Source organism: Salminus brasiliensis, chromosome 1 (assembly GCF_030463535.1).
Source record: "Salminus brasiliensis chromosome 1, fSalBra1.hap2, whole genome shotgun sequence".
Classification (NCBI taxonomy): Eukaryota; Metazoa; Chordata; class Actinopteri; order Characiformes; family Bryconidae; genus Salminus; species Salminus brasiliensis.
The window spans coordinates 26,276,888-26,298,182 of NC_132878.1; the positions used below are offsets into that span (position 1 = coordinate 26,276,888).

Below are 21,295 nucleotides of genomic sequence, written 5' to 3' on the forward strand. Positions count from 1 at the left end.
TGATTGTATTTAAAATGAGCAGCTAAATGTAGGCTTCACACACAAATGACTCAAACACTCCACTGCTCAGAAGTGAATGAGAAACAAAGCTAACATCAGGGTGTGTGTGTGCGCACACTGCTTCTGTAACAAATCTGTCCTAAAACAGTCTCCCAAACCCAACCATCCTCACCAACACCCATACTCGCCTTACAGATATACCAACTCCAGTTAAACTGAGAACATAAAATGCACAATTAAAATGCTCCAACATTTAAGAGTGTACAAGTGGAGCTAGAAAAGACTCAAATATTGTTCAAATACATGAAATGCATAAATAAGAAATATCACAATATCTCTGAACATGTTTAAAAATAATTTATTTCAATCAATTTATCAGCTATTTTGATCTTGCAAACAGAAGGACAAACTGGGCTCAGGTGGGACAAGGAACAAATCTGTGCAGCCTTTTCTTTTATCCTTTCTAAAGTCCAAATCAGAACTGCAGCAACTGCCATAATATCTCAGAAGTACAACAACTGAAGCTTTTAAATAACACCACATTCAGACACGGAACATCTTAGTGTGCTGTTAAACTCCAAGCCAGTTCTGTAGTGGGTATGACTGATCTGAACAGGTCCTGGTCCTGATTAGGGCTGTAATATTCGTTTACTGACCTCGATAGAAAACACATATAGAATGTTTCTCCCTTCCTCAGCAGACAGTGAACAGTACTAAATAGACAAGTCCATGAGCACATTGTGGCTGCAGTGCCACCATCAGGCCTGGAGGCAGAACTGCAGCTCACAGAGAGTTCAAGGCCAAAGTTGAGATGGCAGGTTGGAACCATCCAGAGCTTTTGTGGGTTTCTGGCCATTTTAGTCTTCATGAATGTTGAACAGCTTTGCCACCTCATTCAGATCAGCATGCTCCTCTCCATCTTTAATGATCTAGGGGGAAAAAAACAAAACATGCTCTAACAAGAAAATAAAGCTAAGATGTTTGTAGTAAGAGCCATCAGAAAGAGACATAAGAGGATTTTAGGTTGATTTAGTGATGTAGGTTGGCGTTTTAGGCTGATTTAGTGGTGAATTCTAAGTTTTAGGTTGATAGTGTATGTATGTGTACCTTCCTGGCAATGGGCATTCTGTTGAAAACATTCCACAGCACAATGCCCACCACCACTTTATCCCTCAGGTAGAAAATCACTCCTTTTCCATAATCTTCTTTCTGCTGTGTGGAGGGGGGAGGAGCCGTAGTTTCCACAGCAACAGACCCAGCAACCGCCTCTGTCTCACTCTCTGACCGGATACCCGTACCTTAGCACAAACACAAATGTTTTACATACGTAATTTCATAGCAAATGCGAATAGTTTACTTCCTTGGCATGACCCAAGTACTCTGTGGTTTGCATATACAGTGCTGTGAAAGACGTCCATCTTTGCATGTGTTACATTAAATGCTACATCCAAACAATTAACAACACAAACAACTTACACACAGTGTAATTACAAATAAAGACTGATTCAAAACTGATTCACCTTTGGGGGGGGGAAACCCTGCCTCCTCAACCAATAAATCAACCAGTTAACCAAATTCAATTGACAATTACAAGCACAAGATGCAGAGTTCTAAAAGAGATTGATATACAGAAAACAACCAGTCTGGAAACGGTTACAAAGGCTCTGGTACTCCAGCAAACCCCAGTAAGAACCATTACTCACAAATGGAATAAATGTGGAACAGTGGTGAGCCTTCCTAAGAGTAGCAGGCCTACCAGAATTTCACTGAGAGCACATCAAGGTTTCCAGTATGTCATAAAAGAACCCACACAAAGTGCAGGCCTTACTTGCTTCAGTTAAGATTAATGTACATGATTCCACAAAATTAATAAAAAGTCACTGGGCAAAAAGAACACACAGGCTTGTCTCACATTTGCCAAACAATATGTAGAGGACCCTCCACAAGATTTCTGGGATAATATTCTGTGGACTAATAAATGAAAGGTTGAACTATTTGGAAGACATGGGTCCAGTTACATCTCCCATAAAGCTAATAGTGCAATTTACCATAAGAACATCATAGAAACAGTCAAACATGGTGGTGGTGGTGGTGGTGTGATGTCTGAGGCTGCTTTGCTTTTGCAGGACTTGGATGACTTGTCATAATTGATGGAACCAAAATCTGCTCTCCATCAGAAAATCTTGAAGAAGAATATCCACCTGTCAGTTTGTGACCAACTCACGTGCAGTTGCTTTATGCAGAAGCACACAAGCAAGTCTACCTCTGATCAGCTCAAATGAAATAAAATACAGGTTTGGCCAAGTTCAAGTTCTGACTCAAGACCTTAAACAGGCAGTGACTGTTTCTCCATGGGTGACAGGTTTTTAACAAATCTTGATCAATAAATGGAATGCTCAAGATCATTTTACTCAAGTTGGTTGTTTCTTTATATTAAAAGTTGCTGGATGATCTAAACATTTAAATGCAACACATATGCAAAAACACAGGAAATTGTGAAAGGTGCAAATACTATTTCACAGCACCGTATGTCTGGAGACGAATAAGCGCACATCTCCATTTATGGGTGTGTATACCTGATTGCTCGGTCGCTGCCTTGGGTGTGTCCTTGGCAGTAGCTTTGGCGAACACTCCTACAGTAGGGAGACTACTGTCCACTATACCAATGGCCTCATATCCCACATCGGGGCCTAGGTCACTCCTGTACACACACACACACACACACACACACACACACAAATGTACATTTGAAACTATATTTACGATCAGCCATATTTATCATATTTCTGTAGTTTACCCCCGGGCCAACAGCAACCAGCCACTAAAAACATTCACCATTCCACGAAGCAGGAACAGTGCAATTGCATGGGACTTTGCCGCTTGACAAAACAGTCCAAATATGGACACGACAAAGAGCCTAGGGCTTGCTTATGGGGGGGTGTGTGTGTGAACACGTGCATGCTTAACGCTAGCCTGCCATCACGCACACTAGCATCTACATCACACAAATCCCTCAAACAGCCCAAATATTTAGCCACAATCACGTCTGTGTGCCTAAACATACCAGAACATGGACTGGTGCCAATAGGGTTTTCTGGCTCCGGTCATGTTTTCTCCGGCCAGTCGGCCGCTGACCACTGCATGATCATGATGCTCCACCCGCCTCCGGCCCAGCTTGATGTCATAGAAACATGCTGCATCTCCCGCCTGCATCCACGCACACACATACACACAGGGTCAAGTACACACTCTCAAAACAGTGGTCTACAGTACTTCACAATTCAGCATTTTCCTTGCTCTAATAACACTTCACTGAACAAATCAGCAGTTTCCAAGAGCAACACTCTGTATATATAAAACAAAAATAAAAAGTTGCTTTCATAAGAAATCCATCATCATTTAGATTTGGTCATTTCAGACATTTCTTTAATGAATCTATTGACTTGTTCTGTTCAACTAACTAAACTGTCATTCTTTGTACACTCACAGTGAATGATGGTGGCGCGTTGACAAAATTTTATCGTGGTGACAAAGATGGTCTACTCCTGCTCGGCTGGTCTGCCCTGACACTGGTCTGCTAACTGCTACTAACTGTCCTAACAGCTCTTGGTTTAATGACAGCTTATTTAATTAACCATATTTTATAAAACAATAGAGAAAAAAGCTCTGCTAGCTAGTTAGCATTTTGTGTTTAGGTAACATTTCTAACATTACTATATTGAATTGTTTCTTGTGTAATGTTTAAGCCATAGCTACAGTCATTGTTGCTTTCATTAGAGAAGTGGGCTTGGGACCACAAGGTTGGTGGTTCCATCCCCTACACCGGCAGGAAGTAGAGGTTGTGCGAGTGCTGAAGCTTCCTTGAGCAAGGCACCTAACCCCCTGTTGCTCCCAGGCTTTAAGGATGCCCACAGCTCTGGGTGTATGGATTCATTGTCATGAATAGGTAAAACATGGTTCAGTTTCTATGTACTGCTATGCAATGGACACATAGATGATCTTAAACTCTGAAAACACTCCTCAAACTTGTAAAGGTGATGACAGGTTTGCGTCATACAGTGCACAGGTATTGTGCAATGCAGAGAACAGTCCTGAGGGGACATGGTACCAAACTTAAGTTTTGTTTCTAACCTAAATTTTTGGAAGCCTAATCTTCAGCACTTTGAGCAACATAGGGAGTGTAGTGTGTTATATGTACATCGGCAGGCAAGGCTGCAAGTCACACTCACCACCCAGATGTTGGAGCGCGCCTGCAGCTCGGCGTTGACTCGAAATCCACCAAAGTCAGAGTCGACTTCAAGCCCAGCCGATTTAGCCAGCTCAACACTGGGTTCCAGACCTACTGCCGCCACGACATGGTCCGTTTTCACCTACAGCAGACACACAGGGACAAACAGCAGTTAACACACTGTTGACAGCTATACAGACTCTGCATAGCAAAGAACCACCCTTTTATCTATGTATCACCCACCTATATGCAAATTTAAACAACACAGAACTAATGTTTGATTAAATGCTTTGTTTGATGAAATGCCTTAAATAAAATGGCTGCCATACACCGAGGTGAAAAAAAAAAAAAACTAAATATAAAAAATATATTCAAAATATTACAAATTTAAAAGTTGTCTATTAATATTTTCCAGAGCTGTGCATATTATATCTCCATATCTGTAGTCAAATGGTGGTGTCAATCTGTTTTGGGGCATGTTCAGTTTGGTCTAACAACAGGTTGAAGTTGTGTAGTGGATGAGCTCTGGGACATTTTTGACTCAGTCAGGATATGAGACATAACCAGTCATTTTATAACTTAAAGGCTTAATATAACTGGCAATTAGAGCCATCAGTCTGGCTTGTATTATGCTGAGTAATAGGGGGGAGAGAGAGAGGTCCACCCTAACAACCCAGAGTAAAGCCAATTGTGCTTTTTATGGGACCCCAGTTTACATGTATCTTTGGCAATCTGGGCAACTGATCAGGCGATCTCTTAATGATAAGGTAAACACTGACAAGATAGAAAAAAAAATGTTGCCCTGAAGTGCATTATAGGCTCTGCCATTATAGGCAGACTGACCTTCAGAAAAGAGCACTTTAAATCATCTCAGTGTCAGCTGCTTGTACCGCAACACAGTGTTTTTTCATAAATGACAAGATAGACAAAACAAGTAATGAAGTTCAGACATCTATATATAAGATTAACCACGGCCATCCCTGATGTTTGAGCCCCACCCTGTCATGTCCGTAGACTCACCACTCGGCCATCCTTCAGCTTAATCTCCACTTTGTCATCCTTGTAGCTGACGTTCTTCACCACAGCCTCAGTCAGCACCTTCACACCCTCTGTCGGGGGCAAGAAAGTCAGTTCAGGACAGACTGGTTTCACTGGTACCAAGTGTTGAAGCAACTAAAACACAACTTAAAAAAAACATTAAACTAAACCATAAACTGTGCACCGATGTAATTCACAATTTTTATAATAGTTATTACAATTATATCAGTATCAGCAGATACAAAAATTACATAAAAAAACACAAAACACTGGACAGATGTTAAGATGTAACGAATATTACAAGCCGTTATTTTAAGTGTTTATTGAACTTTATAAGAGCAGAATGATTAGATGACGCTGCCAAATAAAAGGCAGATCTGTTCACTGCAGATCTGTTTACTGCATCTGTAACTGAAATTGATGTTCTATTTTTCTGTAATGCTGAGCAAAGTGGATTTTATTAAATAATTTTATATGGGCTTACATTCCCACATCCCTAATTATATTTGTCACCTTTCTTGACTTTCTCTGTCGTCCAGTTGCTCAGGTATTCAGGTAGAACTTTCCCCATGTTCCCTTTCTCTGGAAACATCTGGACCACCTCCAGGCCCAGGTCAGCAGCTGCAGAGGAAAACAGCAAGAAGAGTTCCAGCTGCTACAGAGGTCTTAGAAGTCTTTATGCTGAAATCTCAAAATTTCAGAAACCTTGAAATTAATTTCTCAATCTCCAATTAATTACTGTCTTTCCCCTCCCAATAATGAACCACCCATTTGCACCAACTAAAAAGATGCAAACACTGATAGCTGGGGGAACAAATATAAATAAATAAAACACCCCTCTAAACAAGCATGTTTGCCTCCCTCCTCATTATGAGGGACACCCACAGTGACTAATCTGCTTCTTGTCATTTATATATTTATTTATTTATGTATGTATAAAGGTGGTGATCCGAGTGCATTGACCCGATTCCGGCTGTTTGACTGACAGCTGAGTGATGGTGTTTGGACTCACATCTTCTGCCCAAGGCGCAGGCCAGCTCACTGCCCAGAAAGCCTCCTCCGATGATGGTGATGGACTTTAGTTCGCGTGACACTTTCTCCAGCGCTTTGAAATCCTCAATCTGCAGAAAACAACAGGAAAGAAATGAGGGCTGGAAAGAACAAAGGTTGGAACTTGAAAAGCATTCAAATGAAATAATTTAAGGAGATGCTTTAATGCTCGAGTGTCTTGTGGAAAGGAAGGAGGGGGAAATAAATAAATAAATAAATAAAATCAGACTGCTGTCAGAGCTCATAAGGTTGCATGCAGTTTGCACAGGAGATGGGAGTGACAGTGCCTTCTAGTGGCTACATAACACACATACACAGAAAGAGCCCTTCACACAGTTTCCTAAAACCAAATGCTTCGTTTTACTAGCTGCAGCACCTTTCTGTGGTACTATACCCGTACAGACTAGCACAATCAAAACTGAGGGGAGTAGATTAATGCACACGTTAAAGAAAACCAAATCACAGCGCATTCTCTGGATGTCCCTAGTGACTCAGCATTGGGGGCTGATCCAGACATTTTTAATGAATCGGGTACTGGTTTTTAAGGAGGAGGCTAATGCAATGTAATTTTTCTCTAAATTGTATGTGATGCATCTGCACAAAATAGTCCAAGTTGTTGAAGTGAAGTTGAAATGAGAAAAATATATATAAAAAAATGTGTGGAAATGTGCATATGTATTCACCCCCTTTGCTATGAAGTAAAAAGTTCTGGTGTAACCCACTACCTTTAGAAGTCCACCTGTGTGCAATCTAAGTGTCACATGATCTGTCAGTATACACACCTTTTCTGAAAGGGCCTAGAGGCTGCAACACCATTAAGCAAGAGGCACCACTAACCAAACAACACCATGAAGACCAAAGAGTTCTCCAAACAAGTCAGGGACAAAGTTGTAGAGAATTACAAGTGGTTGTCTTATAATTCTATTTATTTATTTATTTATTTTTAAATCTCAAAATCTCTGATGATCCCCCGGATCAACTCAATCATCAAATAGAAAGAATATGGTACCACAACCAACCTGTCAAGAGAGGGCCAGTCACTAAAACCCTCAGACCAGGCAAGGAGGACATTAATCAGAGAGGCAGTACAGAGGTAAAGCACCAAAGGTAACCCTGAAGGAGCTGCAGAGTACCCAAGCAGAGACTGGAGTATCTGTCCATACGACCACAATAAGCTGTACAATCCACTGAGCTGGGCTTTATGGAAAAGTGGCCAGAAAAAAGCCTTTCCATACAGACAAAAAGAGGTAGCCTCATTTTGAGAAAAGGCATGTGGAAGACTCCCCAAATGTATGGAGGAAGGTGCCATGTCTGGCGCAAAACAAACACCTCATCACCCCAAGAACACCATGCTTTTAAGCAGCAGGGACTGGGAAACTGGTCCGAGTCGAGGGGAAGATGGATGGTGCTGAATATAGAGATATTCTTGTTTCAGTCTGTCAGTGACTTGGGATAATGATGGAGGTTCACCTTCCAACAGGACAATGACCAAAAGCATACTGCTAAAGTAGCACTTGAGTGGTTTAAGTGGTAACATGTAAATGTATGGGAATGGCCAAAAGTCAAAGAGTCAAAGCCCAGACCTTAATCCCATTGAGAATCTGTGGTCAGACTTGAAAATTGCTGTTCACCAACAAAAAAACATCTAACTTGAAGGAGCTAGAGCAGTTTTGCTTTGAGGAATGGGCAAAAATTCCCAGTGGTAAGATGTGGCAAGCTCATAGACACTTATCCAAGACACTTATCCAATGCTGCTAGATATTTTTTTTGTTAATAAATGTAGTTTTGCTAGTGCATTTTATTTTTCACTTGTTTGCAAACCTCAAAGAAAGTATAATGATAAAATGTCATGTATTGTAAAAGATTTTACATTTACGGCATTTAGTTGACGCTCTTATCCAGAGCGACTTACAAGGTTACTGGTTACTGGTTACAAGGGAGGGCCAATGTAGTAAAGGTGCAAAAGGTGCACATATTTGTCACTGTGCAGTGTACACTGCACAGCGAAATGTGTCCTCCGCATTTAACCCATCTGTGGTAGTGAACACACACACTAGTGAACTAGGGCCAATGAGTACACACACACCCAGAGCGGTGGGCAGCCAACTCCAGCGCCCAGGGAGCAGAGAGGGTAAAGGGCCTTGCTCAAGAGCCCAACAGTGTGAATCAAACCCACAACCTTGTTATTGACAGCCCGGTGCTCTAACCGCTGAGCCACCACTGCCCCTGTTAGGAGTCTTGCCCAAGGACTTTTATTGGTGTAGCGCAGCATAGCCACCCAGACCTGGAATCGAACCCCAGTCTCCCACATGGTGTGGCAGCTCAGTGGCAGGTACTGATGTTATCTGTTGCGCCACACCAACCACAGATTTTCTTCTCACCCCTAATTTAAAACACTTCAAACATTACAAATTATTCAGTCATCCTGTAGATACCATTCCTGCCACCACACAGTCCATAAAATGTACGTGTATGCATGTGTGTATTAAGTACCTTTCTAAAGAGTGTTGTCCTCTTCATAACCTCATCACCAGCTCTCTCAATTACCTGCAGATTCCTGGGAATTCCACCTAAAGTGCACACACAGACACACACAGTGTGGTTAACATCTAGGATATCTAGGAATTCAGGGTTCATCACAGTGTTTAAGAAATGTTTCTTTTTACCTGTGGCAATGAGGCACTTTTCATAGGAGATCTCTAAACCGTCACTCAATTTAACCTTATTCCCCCGGACATCCATATGCACCACCTAGAGAACACACACACACAGATCTACACATTCCCACATGCTGCTTTTTTGCTGAATCTAACACATTCGAAGACTTTTGCCAGAAGTGTCAGATCCTGGCCTGAGGGCACAGAAGCTGTAAACTAAGAAAGTGCTGAGGTCAGCCATTTTCACCTTCTTGCCGGTCAGCACAGCCACGCCTCCATTCTCCACCGACTCCAGCTCAGTGGGGCTCACATAGAACGTGGGAGGTTGGAAATAAATACTGTCAAATAAAAACAATAGACACAAAGCCTTTTGAAACATTTATAACATTCAGAGCTCACTCACATGTAGGTATTTATGAATGATGCAGCTGGTGTGGGACATGGCTACGCAAGTACTCGAACATGTGTGTGATATACAAGACAAACGCATTATGCAGTCCTTAACTACCCATTTACATATGACAACACTGAACTTAATTACAATTTTAATGTGATGTACATCCTGAAACTTGTCTATTGCTGTCTTGTGATGCTCAATTGTATCACACTGACCTAAATTCTGTGACTACATTAGTCAGGCCATAGCACAGAAACCCTCTAAGCACTTTACAGCTGTAGAAGCTTAAAAAAAGAAACTAAACTACACAAAAACAGGGAGGATGTCAAAATCAATGTGACAACTGCAGCAAAACCCTTCTGCTGGAACTGGGTGTAAACAGAAAGAAAACAAAAATGCTCATCTAGGTCCTGCATCCCACTTAGCATAGAACTATATATATATATATATTGTAAAGAATGAATATGTAAAAGAAAAGTCATGGTATAAGCGTTTAAAAACATCAATTTACAATATTTTGTTACCAAACTTCTGCACATTTCAACTCCCCCCCCCCCCCATCAGCTCTGAATAACATCTCTTACAAACACACCTCCTCTCCTTGCCATTCCACTGCTTGAAGCGGAGCGTTTCTGTGACTGTGGGATCATCAGAGAACCAAAGCTCTTTAGAGAGAGGAGGCCTCATGTATGGCAGATCAGGTTCTTCTGTCACAATCAACACCTGCAGAAAAACAAAAGACCCCCCCCCCCCAAGTTCCAAACATATGAACAACAGCAGAGAAATCCAAGTTGGCATGAGTGGAGATCTACCCAGGGATCTACCCTTGGCCCTCTACTTTCCCCCTAGTTATACATGGCATTCATGAGTGCAATTGCAATCGATTATGAACTTCAACTGAACTGCTTAACTGTAACTTTATGCCTTTGCAAACAGCTGCTAATGTATAGTGGACTTGAGATGGTGTTGCTCACCCTGGCACCAGGGTCACGGGCACGAATGGATCTTGCAGCTGCAAATGATGCTGTGCCACCACCAATCAAGAGGTAGGGGGCGTGTGTGGGCCCCACTGGTGCAGCCGTGGGAGCAGGAGCAGGTTCAGAAGCTAAAATGAAAGAAAGAGGGTTTCAGATAATGCACTAAAACAGAGTTAGTATGCAACTCTGGCTGCATCATTTCTACTTTCAACACCAACCATCTCTGCAACAGAAAGTTATATGTTGGGGGGTAAAAATGTGGGAGATCATTTCAGGAAAACAGGAATTCAGGAGCCCATGTGTGAGTTCATAGCATTAACAGTTACCTTAGCATTTATCACACATTTCATCAAAATGCCCTTAAATATAAAAATGCAGCAACTCAACATACCAGAGGTGGCCTCTTATACAATATGCTGTTACAATTACAAAAGTGGAAAAAAAATAATAATAAAATTGAGGAAGAAAAATATAACAGGTAGGCCAGGTTGGAGCAGAGTAGGGTAGACGGGGCATAAGCACAGCAACAATGACCAACAGAAAACAAGAGTCTGTGTCTACAAATAAATAAATTAATTAAAATAAAAAAAAATACTCAGAATAGACACCCGAATCCCACTTTAAGAACAAAATTCCCCTGATAACTTTAAAAGAGCAAAAAAATCCAAATACCTTAAAAAACATTAACAGTAATGCTATGGGTACACATAAAAAAAAACCCAAACAAACAAAAAAACCCCATCTGTTTTCATCCAGTTAAAACTGGATTCTTACCACTTTCTGTTACCGGTGGAGTCTCAGACACGCTTTCTGCCATGGCTGTAGGAAGAGGCTCTGTTGGTATTTGCCCACCAACGGAAAAGCACATGGAAATGATTAGCCACAATTCAAGGAAGGAAAGTCAACAAAAAGAGGTCCTTCATTTGGTCTAAAATATTTGTACATTGTAGATTCCCCATGCAGATGCATCAGGCTTACCAGTAGACACTGTTTCAGTTACAAGGGCTTCAGTTACAGGTGCTTCTGCCACAAGATGTTCCACTACTGGGGCTTCTGGGACCACTTCCGGAGCAAGTTCTTCTAAAACTACCTCAGGGGAAGCCGCTTCTGGGATCACTTCAACTGTGGATGATTCCAGAACTGCTTCAGGGACGGACGCTTCCTGGGTTCCTTCCTCCACAACAGGTTCTGTAAAGCATCCCTCCACAACAGAGGGTTCTGGGACAGCTTCTAGAGCAGGAGCTTCAGTGATAAGCTCAGAAACAGGAGCCTCTTGGACAGGTTCAGCAACGGGAGGTTCCAAAACGGCTTCAGAAACGGGCTCTAATTCCACAGATGGAGCATACACAAGAAATAACTTCAGCAGTGAAATCACTCTGAACTAGTGCTGGTTGACCAGATGCTACAGGAACGGATACTGGAAAGCTGGGACTACTGTAAGCTGGAATACAAAATCTGTGATGCCTTAACACAACCAAAAAAGCTCCTTGGGTGGTGTTTCTCAACATCTCTTCATTCTTCACTCTCTGGTTGGACAAGCAGCATATTCTACTACAATCTAATTGTGGTCATCAGTATGAGGCATAATGGGATAACTGACAATATTGAATTTGTAGAATTGCTTGTGAAAATGAATCATGTAGAGCCAAGTAGAGAAGGACAGGTAATTGTGGGCATCAATTCCACTTTGTCTTACTATTTTCACATTCTTTAGAAAGGCTTCTTAAGTTTCATGAGAAGAGTATGTTAGCATGACCGGATTTAAAACATCGAAGGATTTCTCCATCTTGTAACTTTATCCCACTGACTGCTGAACTCCACAGAGTATCGATCATGCACTGTATAAGTGTGGAAACCAACTGATCTTCTATGGCACTTAGATCCCTCTTTGCAAGTGAAGATTTAACAGATTCCTCTGTATCTTCCAATGGCCTACAAGGCATAAAACAAGCTAAAAACAAAAACAAAAGCTTGTAACAAAAGACAAATCAAAACAGACAAGTCAATAACAAAATTTCCAGAGGATGCTGTGGGGTTAGTTAGAGACTAGAGAAAGAAGCAGTATTCACAACACAAACTTTCACCAGAAAAAAGTTTGACTCTGGGAATGACGACGTGTGACAGGAGAGACAGGAAGAGAAAATCCATTGACAAAACATGAAGAGCACTGGAAGGCTAGTTCTGGGACAACAAGGGACTTCAGAGAACATCACCTCAGACCAACCATTACAATGCTGGATGTAGTCAATTTTGTGAACCTTGGAACTGAAAATGTACTTTTAGTTCAAGCAATGATCTTCTGTCAAAACACAAAGAAAAAAAATCCACTTACTACTACATAAGCATAAAGAACTATGGTTGGGGGAGGTATGCCAATGGAGTTGTGGAAGACCAAAAGACAATCACAGTGACAAATGCTTACATGTTCACAAAAAAGGTTAATAATAACCAGCTTAAAGAAAGTGGACATTGCACAAAAGATGTAGTTGCAAAGATGGTGAATTGAAAGGTGCAGAAAGTTAGCATGCAGAACAGTGAGTGGTGGCTACATGCAAGATGTGGTGCTCTTTGAAGCGTGCACATAAAATGGGTTTGGGCCTAGATAAAGAAAAGCTTCCACCAGCCTTACTTTCAAATCAGCCCAGTGGTGGGTTCATGAATGAGGTATGGATGTGGAGGGGGACGAGGGGGCTCAAGGCCAAGCCTCAAATCACTCACTTATTCCCTAAACATTAGCATATACAATATTGGGCTAGGGAACATCAAGCATTTGAGTCCAGGCCATTGTTTTCTGGGCATCTATAGAACGTGTTGGGACATCTGCTGACTCACTAGTGGGCGCTGATTCTTCTACCACAGGTAGAAGGACACTCTTCATCTCCTGTGCCCTCATCAGTAATCTCTTGATGATGAAAGACCACATTGAGTTAAGATTTTATGAGAAGTTGCTCAAATTTGTCCAAAACACAGTTGACAGTTGTTTCAGAGCATTTGGACAGCATTTTGATTAAATGACAACTGTTCACGGAGCCCATGTAACATTTAAGGCCTGTCCGAGACACTAGCAAGCTATGGAAAAGAGGTTTTAAAAAAAGGGTTGGATTTTGTAGCTACTGCTTCAAATTGGACTGTGCAAACCCTTATGCCAGTTAAACTTGGTCAAGTCTATGACAAAGACTCTGCTTTATAATATCAACTAACTTGCTGATCAACTAGATATGGCAAAAACGTAGTGCCACATTCCCAGACATGGATGAAGTCTTGTCTTGGACTAAACTCTCAGTGGAGAACAGGGACGTCCCAATCCAGTTATTTTGCCCTCTGATCGAATCAGAGTCTCGATGTGTTTGTATAAATAACAGAGACACACAGTTTAGATGAGATGTGCTGCTGATATACTGAAGTAATACTGAAGTAAAAATCCCTTTATTTTTAGTAGCAGTTTCTATAATAAGACATTCTGGACTGATTGATTTATTTTAGCAGAGACTTTTCTTAAACTGACTGTTTTATAGTGTTTAATATATATCATACTCCAGTCTGACTCACGTCTGTAACTGTCTTGTAGTTAGGTGAATGCGCTATGATTTCTGTAGCATGTGTGTAAACATTAACATTACCCTCCCTGATCGTGAACACGCTACTCAGCGATGGATTAAAAACAAAGAGAGGCCCATGGAACTTCCACTGATTTCCGTAATAGTTTTATATAGGTTCAGATCTCTAAACTCTTATTTACCTTCTGAAAACGTCCTTACTGCTCCAAACAAGTCACTTGTCACGTGACAATAATGTCTGTTAATGGTGCCTTGAGGACATTAAAATAGCCGATACCTGATCCATTAAAACATGCCAGGATCGAACATCCAGAGTGGAGGATCGAAGATCCAGAGTGGAGACTCTTTATAGTCTACACTTAATCTAATTCACTGCACGCTGTTTAGCATTTACCTTCAATCTGCTACAGAACATAGCTTTTTTTTTGTGCTAAATAAAAAAAGATGGTAACATGCTACCACACATAATGCAAAGTTAAATGTTAGCATTTACACAGTAGCAAGGATAATGCAAAAAGCATAGTTCGAATGAAGATATATGTGTATATTATCAAGGCAGTTATTGCAGTGCAGAAGTTGTGTTTGTGCTCTAAAAAAGAAAAGTTTTTTCAATCAGGAACCACTGCAACTGGCAGACATAATAAAAATACAGGAGCTAACTGGGCTGGAAGCAGAACTGTTGCAGCAATTTCTGATTGAGGTTTGAGGATTGAGATTGAGAAAGTGAGTGTAGTGAAGTGCTACACTAATAACTTTTAAACTGACCAAAATTCTTTATTTGTTTGTTCTTAATTTTTAACTCATCATTAGGCCTTTAATTTACAAGGCCAGAGACTTACTGCACAAGCACTGTTAATTGTTGAATTTATGTTGCTTTCTCAAATGGCACAAAAAGTCACTATAAACGTTTACAGCAGCCTAATTTGTAGTTCAAAGAAACTTGAATACAATCATTAAAGGGTTTTTGCTAACCTATTTTTCAATGACAATTAAAATCAAATCAAATATAAAGTTTAATAAAACTGCTGAGCATTCAATTTGAAGTTTGAATAATAGAAGATATATAAATAAGGATTAAATAAGCAAATAAATAAGGATTCCAGGTAATTATTTAACCGAGGGATGCTACAAGCACTAGAATCACTTGAGTAAGCCGAGTAGTTCAGCAGTCAAGATAACAGGCTAAACCTCCTGTGCAGCAAACACTGTGGTGTAATGATATATAGAAATAAGTTAATGAAATACATAACACACATTTTAAATTCCACTGCTGACTATTCTAACAGGGAGGAAGAATGTGTTAAAAAAATCCCCTCACCTTCTGTGGGTTCTGACACTGCTTGTGCTGCGTTAAAACATAACAATGGCATAGAATTACATCATGCAAATGCAAAAGACTACACCTAATAAGGGTGAATAATACACTGGGATAATTTATCATTATCGTTTTAGATAAGCTAGACTGAATGTTGAAAACTATGTATATTCAAAGCTAAAATTATGTCCTAGCTAGCTTTACAGTTAAAGCTGAGCTGCAAAAAAGACCTTTGTTTAAATCAGTTCATCTTCAGACAAAACGATTTGTCTCATTAAAACCTAAATCTAGCACATCTAGAGGGCACCTCACCTATGTACATCACAAAACAGGCCCACACATATTGACCATAACCTAGTGATGGATTTTGGTCAGTGACTATTACATCTATGTGTAAAAAAAAATAATGCATTAAACAATATATGAAATTTCCTTACATACATTTGTCATACATTGAAGTCACTTACAAAAGTTAATCACTTTTTTGACATGACACTTCTACTCTTTGTCATGCATTATTATGTCAGGCTTAATGTGTAACTGTAGATCAGCAAGGGGGGGGGCACACTAGGCGAAATCAATGTAAATGAGGTACACTTGTTATCCTTGTAAATGTCAAACACATATTACTTAAATATTACAAAATCAGCCAAACATTCTCCCCAGATGTGGAAACACATTGGTGACACTGTGCTAATCATTTTTAATGGCTTTTTGAAAGTAGATTAGAGCACAATGTGACTTGGCTGGGGAATTTGAGGACTGGAAGCTCAAATCCTGTCACAGCACTACACAGTTTAATGTGGGCACAAGGGAAACTAAAAACAGGCCTGCATTGTATACAGTCTGTTTATCATGATCATAAGATGAGCTCTTTAACCAATCACATGGTTTCTTACAGTCTGCTTTGAGCATCCTGGCCAATCATAACTCTAGATGAGGTGTGGGTGTTTTGATGAATCAGTAAATCATTTTGTTTAAACTACTTGGTAATGTCACATAGCAATATTAATTACAATACTGGTATCGTGGGCATGTCACACAGTACTTCTGTTAACTGTGTAAGTGACTAAAGTTTTGACCTGTTGGAGGGATTTTACAAAGCAAGAGGTTTCTCTGTGGCTTACCTGCAGTCTCTGACTGTGTTTTTGCAGGAGCGGAGGTCTCTGATGGTATTTTGCTGGGTCTGCTGGCGAGTTCTGTAATTCGCTCATCATACCTTGCTTTATCTCCCGATAAGGTGCGATAAGCCTTAAAAAAAAAAAAAAAAAAAAAAAAAAAAAAAAAAAAAAAAAAAACAGAACACAAACTCTGTGAGCCTCAACACTCCAATGAAACAGTTCATCTAGGATGAACAACACATCAAAATCACATCACGTCACAGATGTCTTCTTTTAGAGCCAAAAATTACTAGAACATTCACATGACAGATTGCCAGCAATATGTTTGTGGTGGGAGCAGAACAGGTTCTGAGATTTTGAAAAACTTTTTGAAAAAAAGAAAATAGAAGAGTATTTAGGAAGAAAGAATAACAAAATGTTTACTACAAAAACTACAAAATGTTTGGACCCTTTTATCTGTGCAAAGCCACGCAGTGTTATTTTTACATTCAGGCTAAGAGCCAACCATTTTCTTCCCGTAAATAATGCCACATTTGCCTTGTTTGTATCCACTGGAATCCATTCATTCAGGAGCCGATTTTGACCTCAATATTTCTTTTTAGCACATTTAATATACCAGCTTGCATAATTTGACCCTGATCCATTTACACACCTTTTATTTACAAAGACTATGCAAGTTCAGCACTTGAGGCTATCTCCAGACGAAAATATGAGAATATCAAAACTAAAATAAGGATAAGACTGACTGTTTGCGTATGTGTGAGTGAGTGTACGTGAGAGAGAAATACCATCATACTCCAAGATTAAAGTCCAAATGCAGCTCCATTATTGTTTAACAGTAGTGGGTAAACTTACTGCCTAATGACTAAAAACTGCAACAGACTAAATTAAGTCTGCGCCAGTAGCCTCACAAAACACCAAAGTAAGGGTGAGTGGTATGACAGTATGTCACTATTGTCACAAAAAATGTTACAATTACATTTGGAGAAAAACCATGAAAATTTAGACACATGATTATCACCTGCAGAGTTATGGTGATAAACAACAGTATCTTGATCCAGATTCAGTCATGAAGCAGCCCATGTGAACGCTGGAGCATTACCATCCTTCTCAGAATCTCCTCAGTGGTAATATAGGCTTAATTACCAGCAGGGCTCGCTTCTAATATTACGGTATCATTTGTAATGACAACAATAATCTGTACAGACCACATCAACACTGTTTATGATCAGTGCTTCTTCACATCCAATGGGTTGGACCTCAAAATATTGTTAAAATTCTGCATTTTTCTGTACGGGCTCATCCATCTTACTGTCCACTGGCTAGCAGAGCTCATGTACCACAGTTCCTGTTTTAGCACTAATTACTATCCGACTGAAAAACCTACATTAAAAACTTTCCAAGTGTATTCAAAGTATGGGTGTATGTACTTATTTAAGTAGGTACTTTATTATGTTATGTTTAGACCATAGAATTAAATGTGTGTTTCTCTCTATTTTATTAATTTTTGAACCAATGACAGACTAGAATGATTTTAAGAAATTGAGCAACACAAAAAACCCATACATGCAAGAGAATGAAACAATAAATAAATTCAGACATCCAATACACAATTCAGAGCACTGAGTATGTGTGTATTTCCAAGCAAGATGATACTCACATAGACTGCACCTCCTAAACACGTAGCTCCAACCAGAACAAAGTAAATGGCATTCTCCCCGCCTCCTCCTGTAGGCCCGGCGGACATGTGGGCCTGCTGGACAAACTGTGGCCTCCTCTCATGTCTCAACACTGCAAAATCAATCAATCAATCAATTAATCAATCACTCACCTCAACAAGAAATACAATTAGAAGTGCAAAGAGTAGTTCTGTCACTGTCTACCATACCACAGCAAGTGTAAACCTTACAGTGAGTGGGACTTCCCACTGTGCTAGTGACTCAAACACCTGCCTTCGAGTAAAAACCTTGGCCACAATGTAACACAAACAACTAGAAAAGGTATTAAAACTTGGAGAATTATTGATCAGAGGGCACAGAATGAGAGGCAATAATTGCAAGCCATTTACTGCCTCTTGAGCTCCAACTTGGCACCACACAGGTGACAATAGGTACACCACAGCAGAGAGCCAAACAGTTCAATAACAGATTGGCACATGTAATCAAACCAGAAGCTTGATCCCTCCCCCCCCCCTCCCATTTTTGCCCATCTTGTAATACCAATGTGTTACTATTCAACATTTAGCCCCAGTTTTAAGATTAGCCTGAAATGCAAACAGATTGATCGAAAACTATGTTAGCTGTGGTCAAACTCCTTAAGCTTATGAATAAACCTCTACTTAACTACAGTTAAGGGCTGGGTGACATGGTAAAAAAAAAATACGACTTTACAATATTCATTACGATACAAATACGAATGTGATTAAAGATTAAATACGTCAGTAGTGACAGATTATTAAAAACTGCTATTCAGATCCTCTCCTGTACTGCATACAGTGATTCATATTCAACATCTGCTGCACTTCATCTAACTAAACCAGTGTTTATTAAGCACTAAGGATATCCTCAATATGCTTAGAAAAGCACATTGTGTATCACAATACGATACGAGAATATCACCACACTGCCCAGCTGTAATACAGTGTGACCCAACATAAATAAACTCTCTTAACATCACCTCAATTTGGAGAAATTCTGTCTAAAACCATATTTGCTGGTGGCACTGCCAGCTTGAGGAGCAGCCTGATTAGGCTATAAAGGGGTAGCTAGCTTAGCTAAGCAGTGCTGCACAACTTTGCTTGGTTTTAGAGCATCTTCTTGTCAGGTATTAGGAGTCAAAGCAGACAGCCCGCTTCCTCAGAAGCAAAACCCGCGCAGTAGCTGCAGTTATCGGGTGAAGTCCGGTGTGTTTCATTCATATTTAGACATGCTTTCATTAGCAGGTCTCTAAAGCTACGTTAGTCTTCTGTTGAACAAACGTTTAAAGGGTGATAACCTGACCGTGCAACATCATTATTATTAAGCTAGCTAGCTAGCATTCCTGGTAATCCCAGTGTTGCATTTGGGGGCGAGTTAACCTGCAGTAAGACAGAACAGCTTACCTGAATTTTCCGTTCCACCTTAAAAGCTGCAGCATTTAAGCAGCATTTAAGGTGGAACGGAGAATTCGATTAGGAAGCGACTTCATCTTCCTATAAACGAGTTGAATGGTATTGAAGGTGGTCAAGCTGGTCGCGTTAGCAAACAGAAACAGGTCCAGGACACCGGTCGCAGAACAGAGCTGAGCGTGTTAGAATGAGAGTCCGTGAACGGTGCAGAAGGGAACTTGCCTGCTCTCTTCCCTGCTTGCCGACACACAGTTGATGAGGCTCGGGCCAGCGGGGCTAATTTATTCCACACTGTTTTGCATTTAAACATGATGGCTCAGACAAACACTGATTCAACAGCCAAACGAGCCCCAACACCACCTCAGCCGCCGCTGTTTCAGGCACAGAGAGAAACACGCGGCCCTGTTGAGTCCTTCTTCTTAGGGTCACTCCGCTTTCTGCACGACCTTCCGATTTCCGATCCAGGTCCCTCCTCCCGCCCGCGTCCATTGGCTATTGCTCTGACGCGCGACTCGTTCATTGGTGAGTTTTGTTTTTTATTACGATGTCTGCTCGCCCATTGGTGGAAGGTGTCCTCTTTCTCCTGCGGATTGGTTGTTCACAGCGCACTTCACTTTGCTTCATACGTGTTAGAGGTCAAATACAAGTTCTAGTTGAATTTTGGTTCATTGTCAAACTTAAGTTCATTTCTTTCGGTATATCAGGTATTTTTGCATCAGCCAGTCTGATTTTAACAATGTATATAATTCTATATATTTTTAATGAAGGCAAAAATGTTGTTTTTTGAATTTGGAAATGGTATTATGTTATTATTATTATTTTATAATCAGATCATGGTGCACGTATGTGGACTAACACCACAACGATAAAACGTCTGATTCAGTTAACTGTGTAAACAAAGGTCTTTAACGATTCTTGTACTCCTTGTAAATCCATATTGAGACTGGGTTGTGTGTGTGATGTAGGTCAGGTTGGGTGTGCTTTTTCACTCATTAAAGTAACAATTCAGCCAAAAACACTCCAAATATAGTTGTTAACTATATAGAGCTACAAATAACTGTCAAATTGTCTCATGCTGTGTGATGTGTAATTACAATTCTCTGTATTTCTGCAGAAAGATCTGAGATGTGACCAGATCTTCATAAAAGTCTTAAAACTTGATAAAATTAACCTCATTCATCAAATCACACAAAATATTGTAGTTTTTACATTTATTTATTTAAGAATATTACCCAACAGTGTTTTTTTTTTACTGCCCTCCTCTTAGTTATCCTTGTTATCCTCTTCCTTGTTACTGGCCTCCTCCTTGTTGGTGAACTCATGACCACCAACGTTCCTCGGTGTAACAGAGGGATGTAGATCCTAATATGTATATATGTACATGTAATATGTTACCTTAGGGTTCTTTGTTGCTTTCCATAATAATATTGGTTGGTGGTGATTCTTGCTGGACAACCCCTTCTTCATTCATTATCTGCATCACAGTGGATTAGTGTAGAAGAAAAAATGTCCAACTTTGATAGTGAAGACCCAAGTTTATGTTCTTGAAACATGGGATGACCCGCTAAACCCACATCTGATTGGAATCCTCTGGATTGAAACCTTTGACTTCAGTTACCCCTTTCAATGGACCCATACTCCCAGATGTTCACATGCTTTCAAATAAAAAAATGACTTGTTGAGCTATAATATTCCATAGTGCTGAATGATGATTATATATGAATGTATGAAGGACAATTGTGACCATGACCGACAGGGGTCCTAAAAAATGATTAATTGAGTTGTTAGAGTTGTGGGGCCCAGTGTTATGTAATTGAATAGGGCCCAAAATCCCTGGCAGCACCCCTGC

The 21,295-nt window shown here is 40.3% G+C and overlaps 1 protein-coding gene across 3 annotated transcripts; it reads right to left on the minus strand.

The window, feature by feature from the left end:
- Positions 1–342: 342 nt before the first annotated feature.
- aifm1 (apoptosis inducing factor mitochondrion associated 1) lies at positions 343–19,903 on the minus strand. Of its 3 annotated transcripts, XM_072676445.1 has the most exons (19): positions 19,669–19,903; positions 18,001–18,131; positions 16,347–16,470; positions 15,223–15,249; positions 11,326–11,670; positions 11,122–11,181; positions 10,345–10,475; positions 9,963–10,093; positions 9,221–9,311; positions 8,983–9,067; positions 8,810–8,886; positions 6,279–6,387; positions 5,780–5,887; positions 5,249–5,337; positions 4,230–4,370; positions 3,065–3,207; positions 2,577–2,701; positions 1,108–1,298; positions 343–929 (listed from the first exon to the last, which is right to left on the minus strand). In XM_072676445.1, exons 1-19 carry the CDS (start codon positions 19,754–19,756, stop codon positions 858–860), a joined length of 2,268 nt encoding a protein of 755 aa, XP_072532546.1. In that variant the 5' UTR covers positions 19,757–19,903; the 3' UTR covers positions 343–857. The 3 variants fall into 3 exon arrangements, with proteins under 3 accessions (XP_072532546.1, XP_072532554.1, XP_072532564.1); XM_072676453.1 differs by lacking the exons at positions 11,122–11,181; positions 11,326–11,670 and having other exon boundaries at positions 19,669–19,899; XM_072676463.1 differs by lacking the exons at positions 11,122–11,181; positions 11,326–11,670; positions 15,223–15,249 and having other exon boundaries at positions 19,669–19,899.
- Between the last annotated feature and the right edge of the window lie 1,392 nt (positions 19,904–21,295).

Excerpts from the sequence above, each read along its gene's own strand:
- aifm1 (XM_072676445.1), bottom strand. The coding sequence starts at position 19,756 with ATGTTTAAATGCAAAACAGTGTGGAATAAATTAGCCCCGCTGGCCCGA. Across the intron at positions 8,887-8,982 it reads AAAGTGCCTCATTGCCACAG|GTGGAATTCCCAGGAATCTG; the intron begins GTAAAAAGAAAC and ends TGTGCACTTTAG. Across the intron at positions 5,888-6,278 it reads CTGCGCCTTGGGCAGAAGAT|CTGCTGACCTGGGCCTGGAG; the intron begins GTGAGTCCAAAC and ends TTTCCTCTGCAG.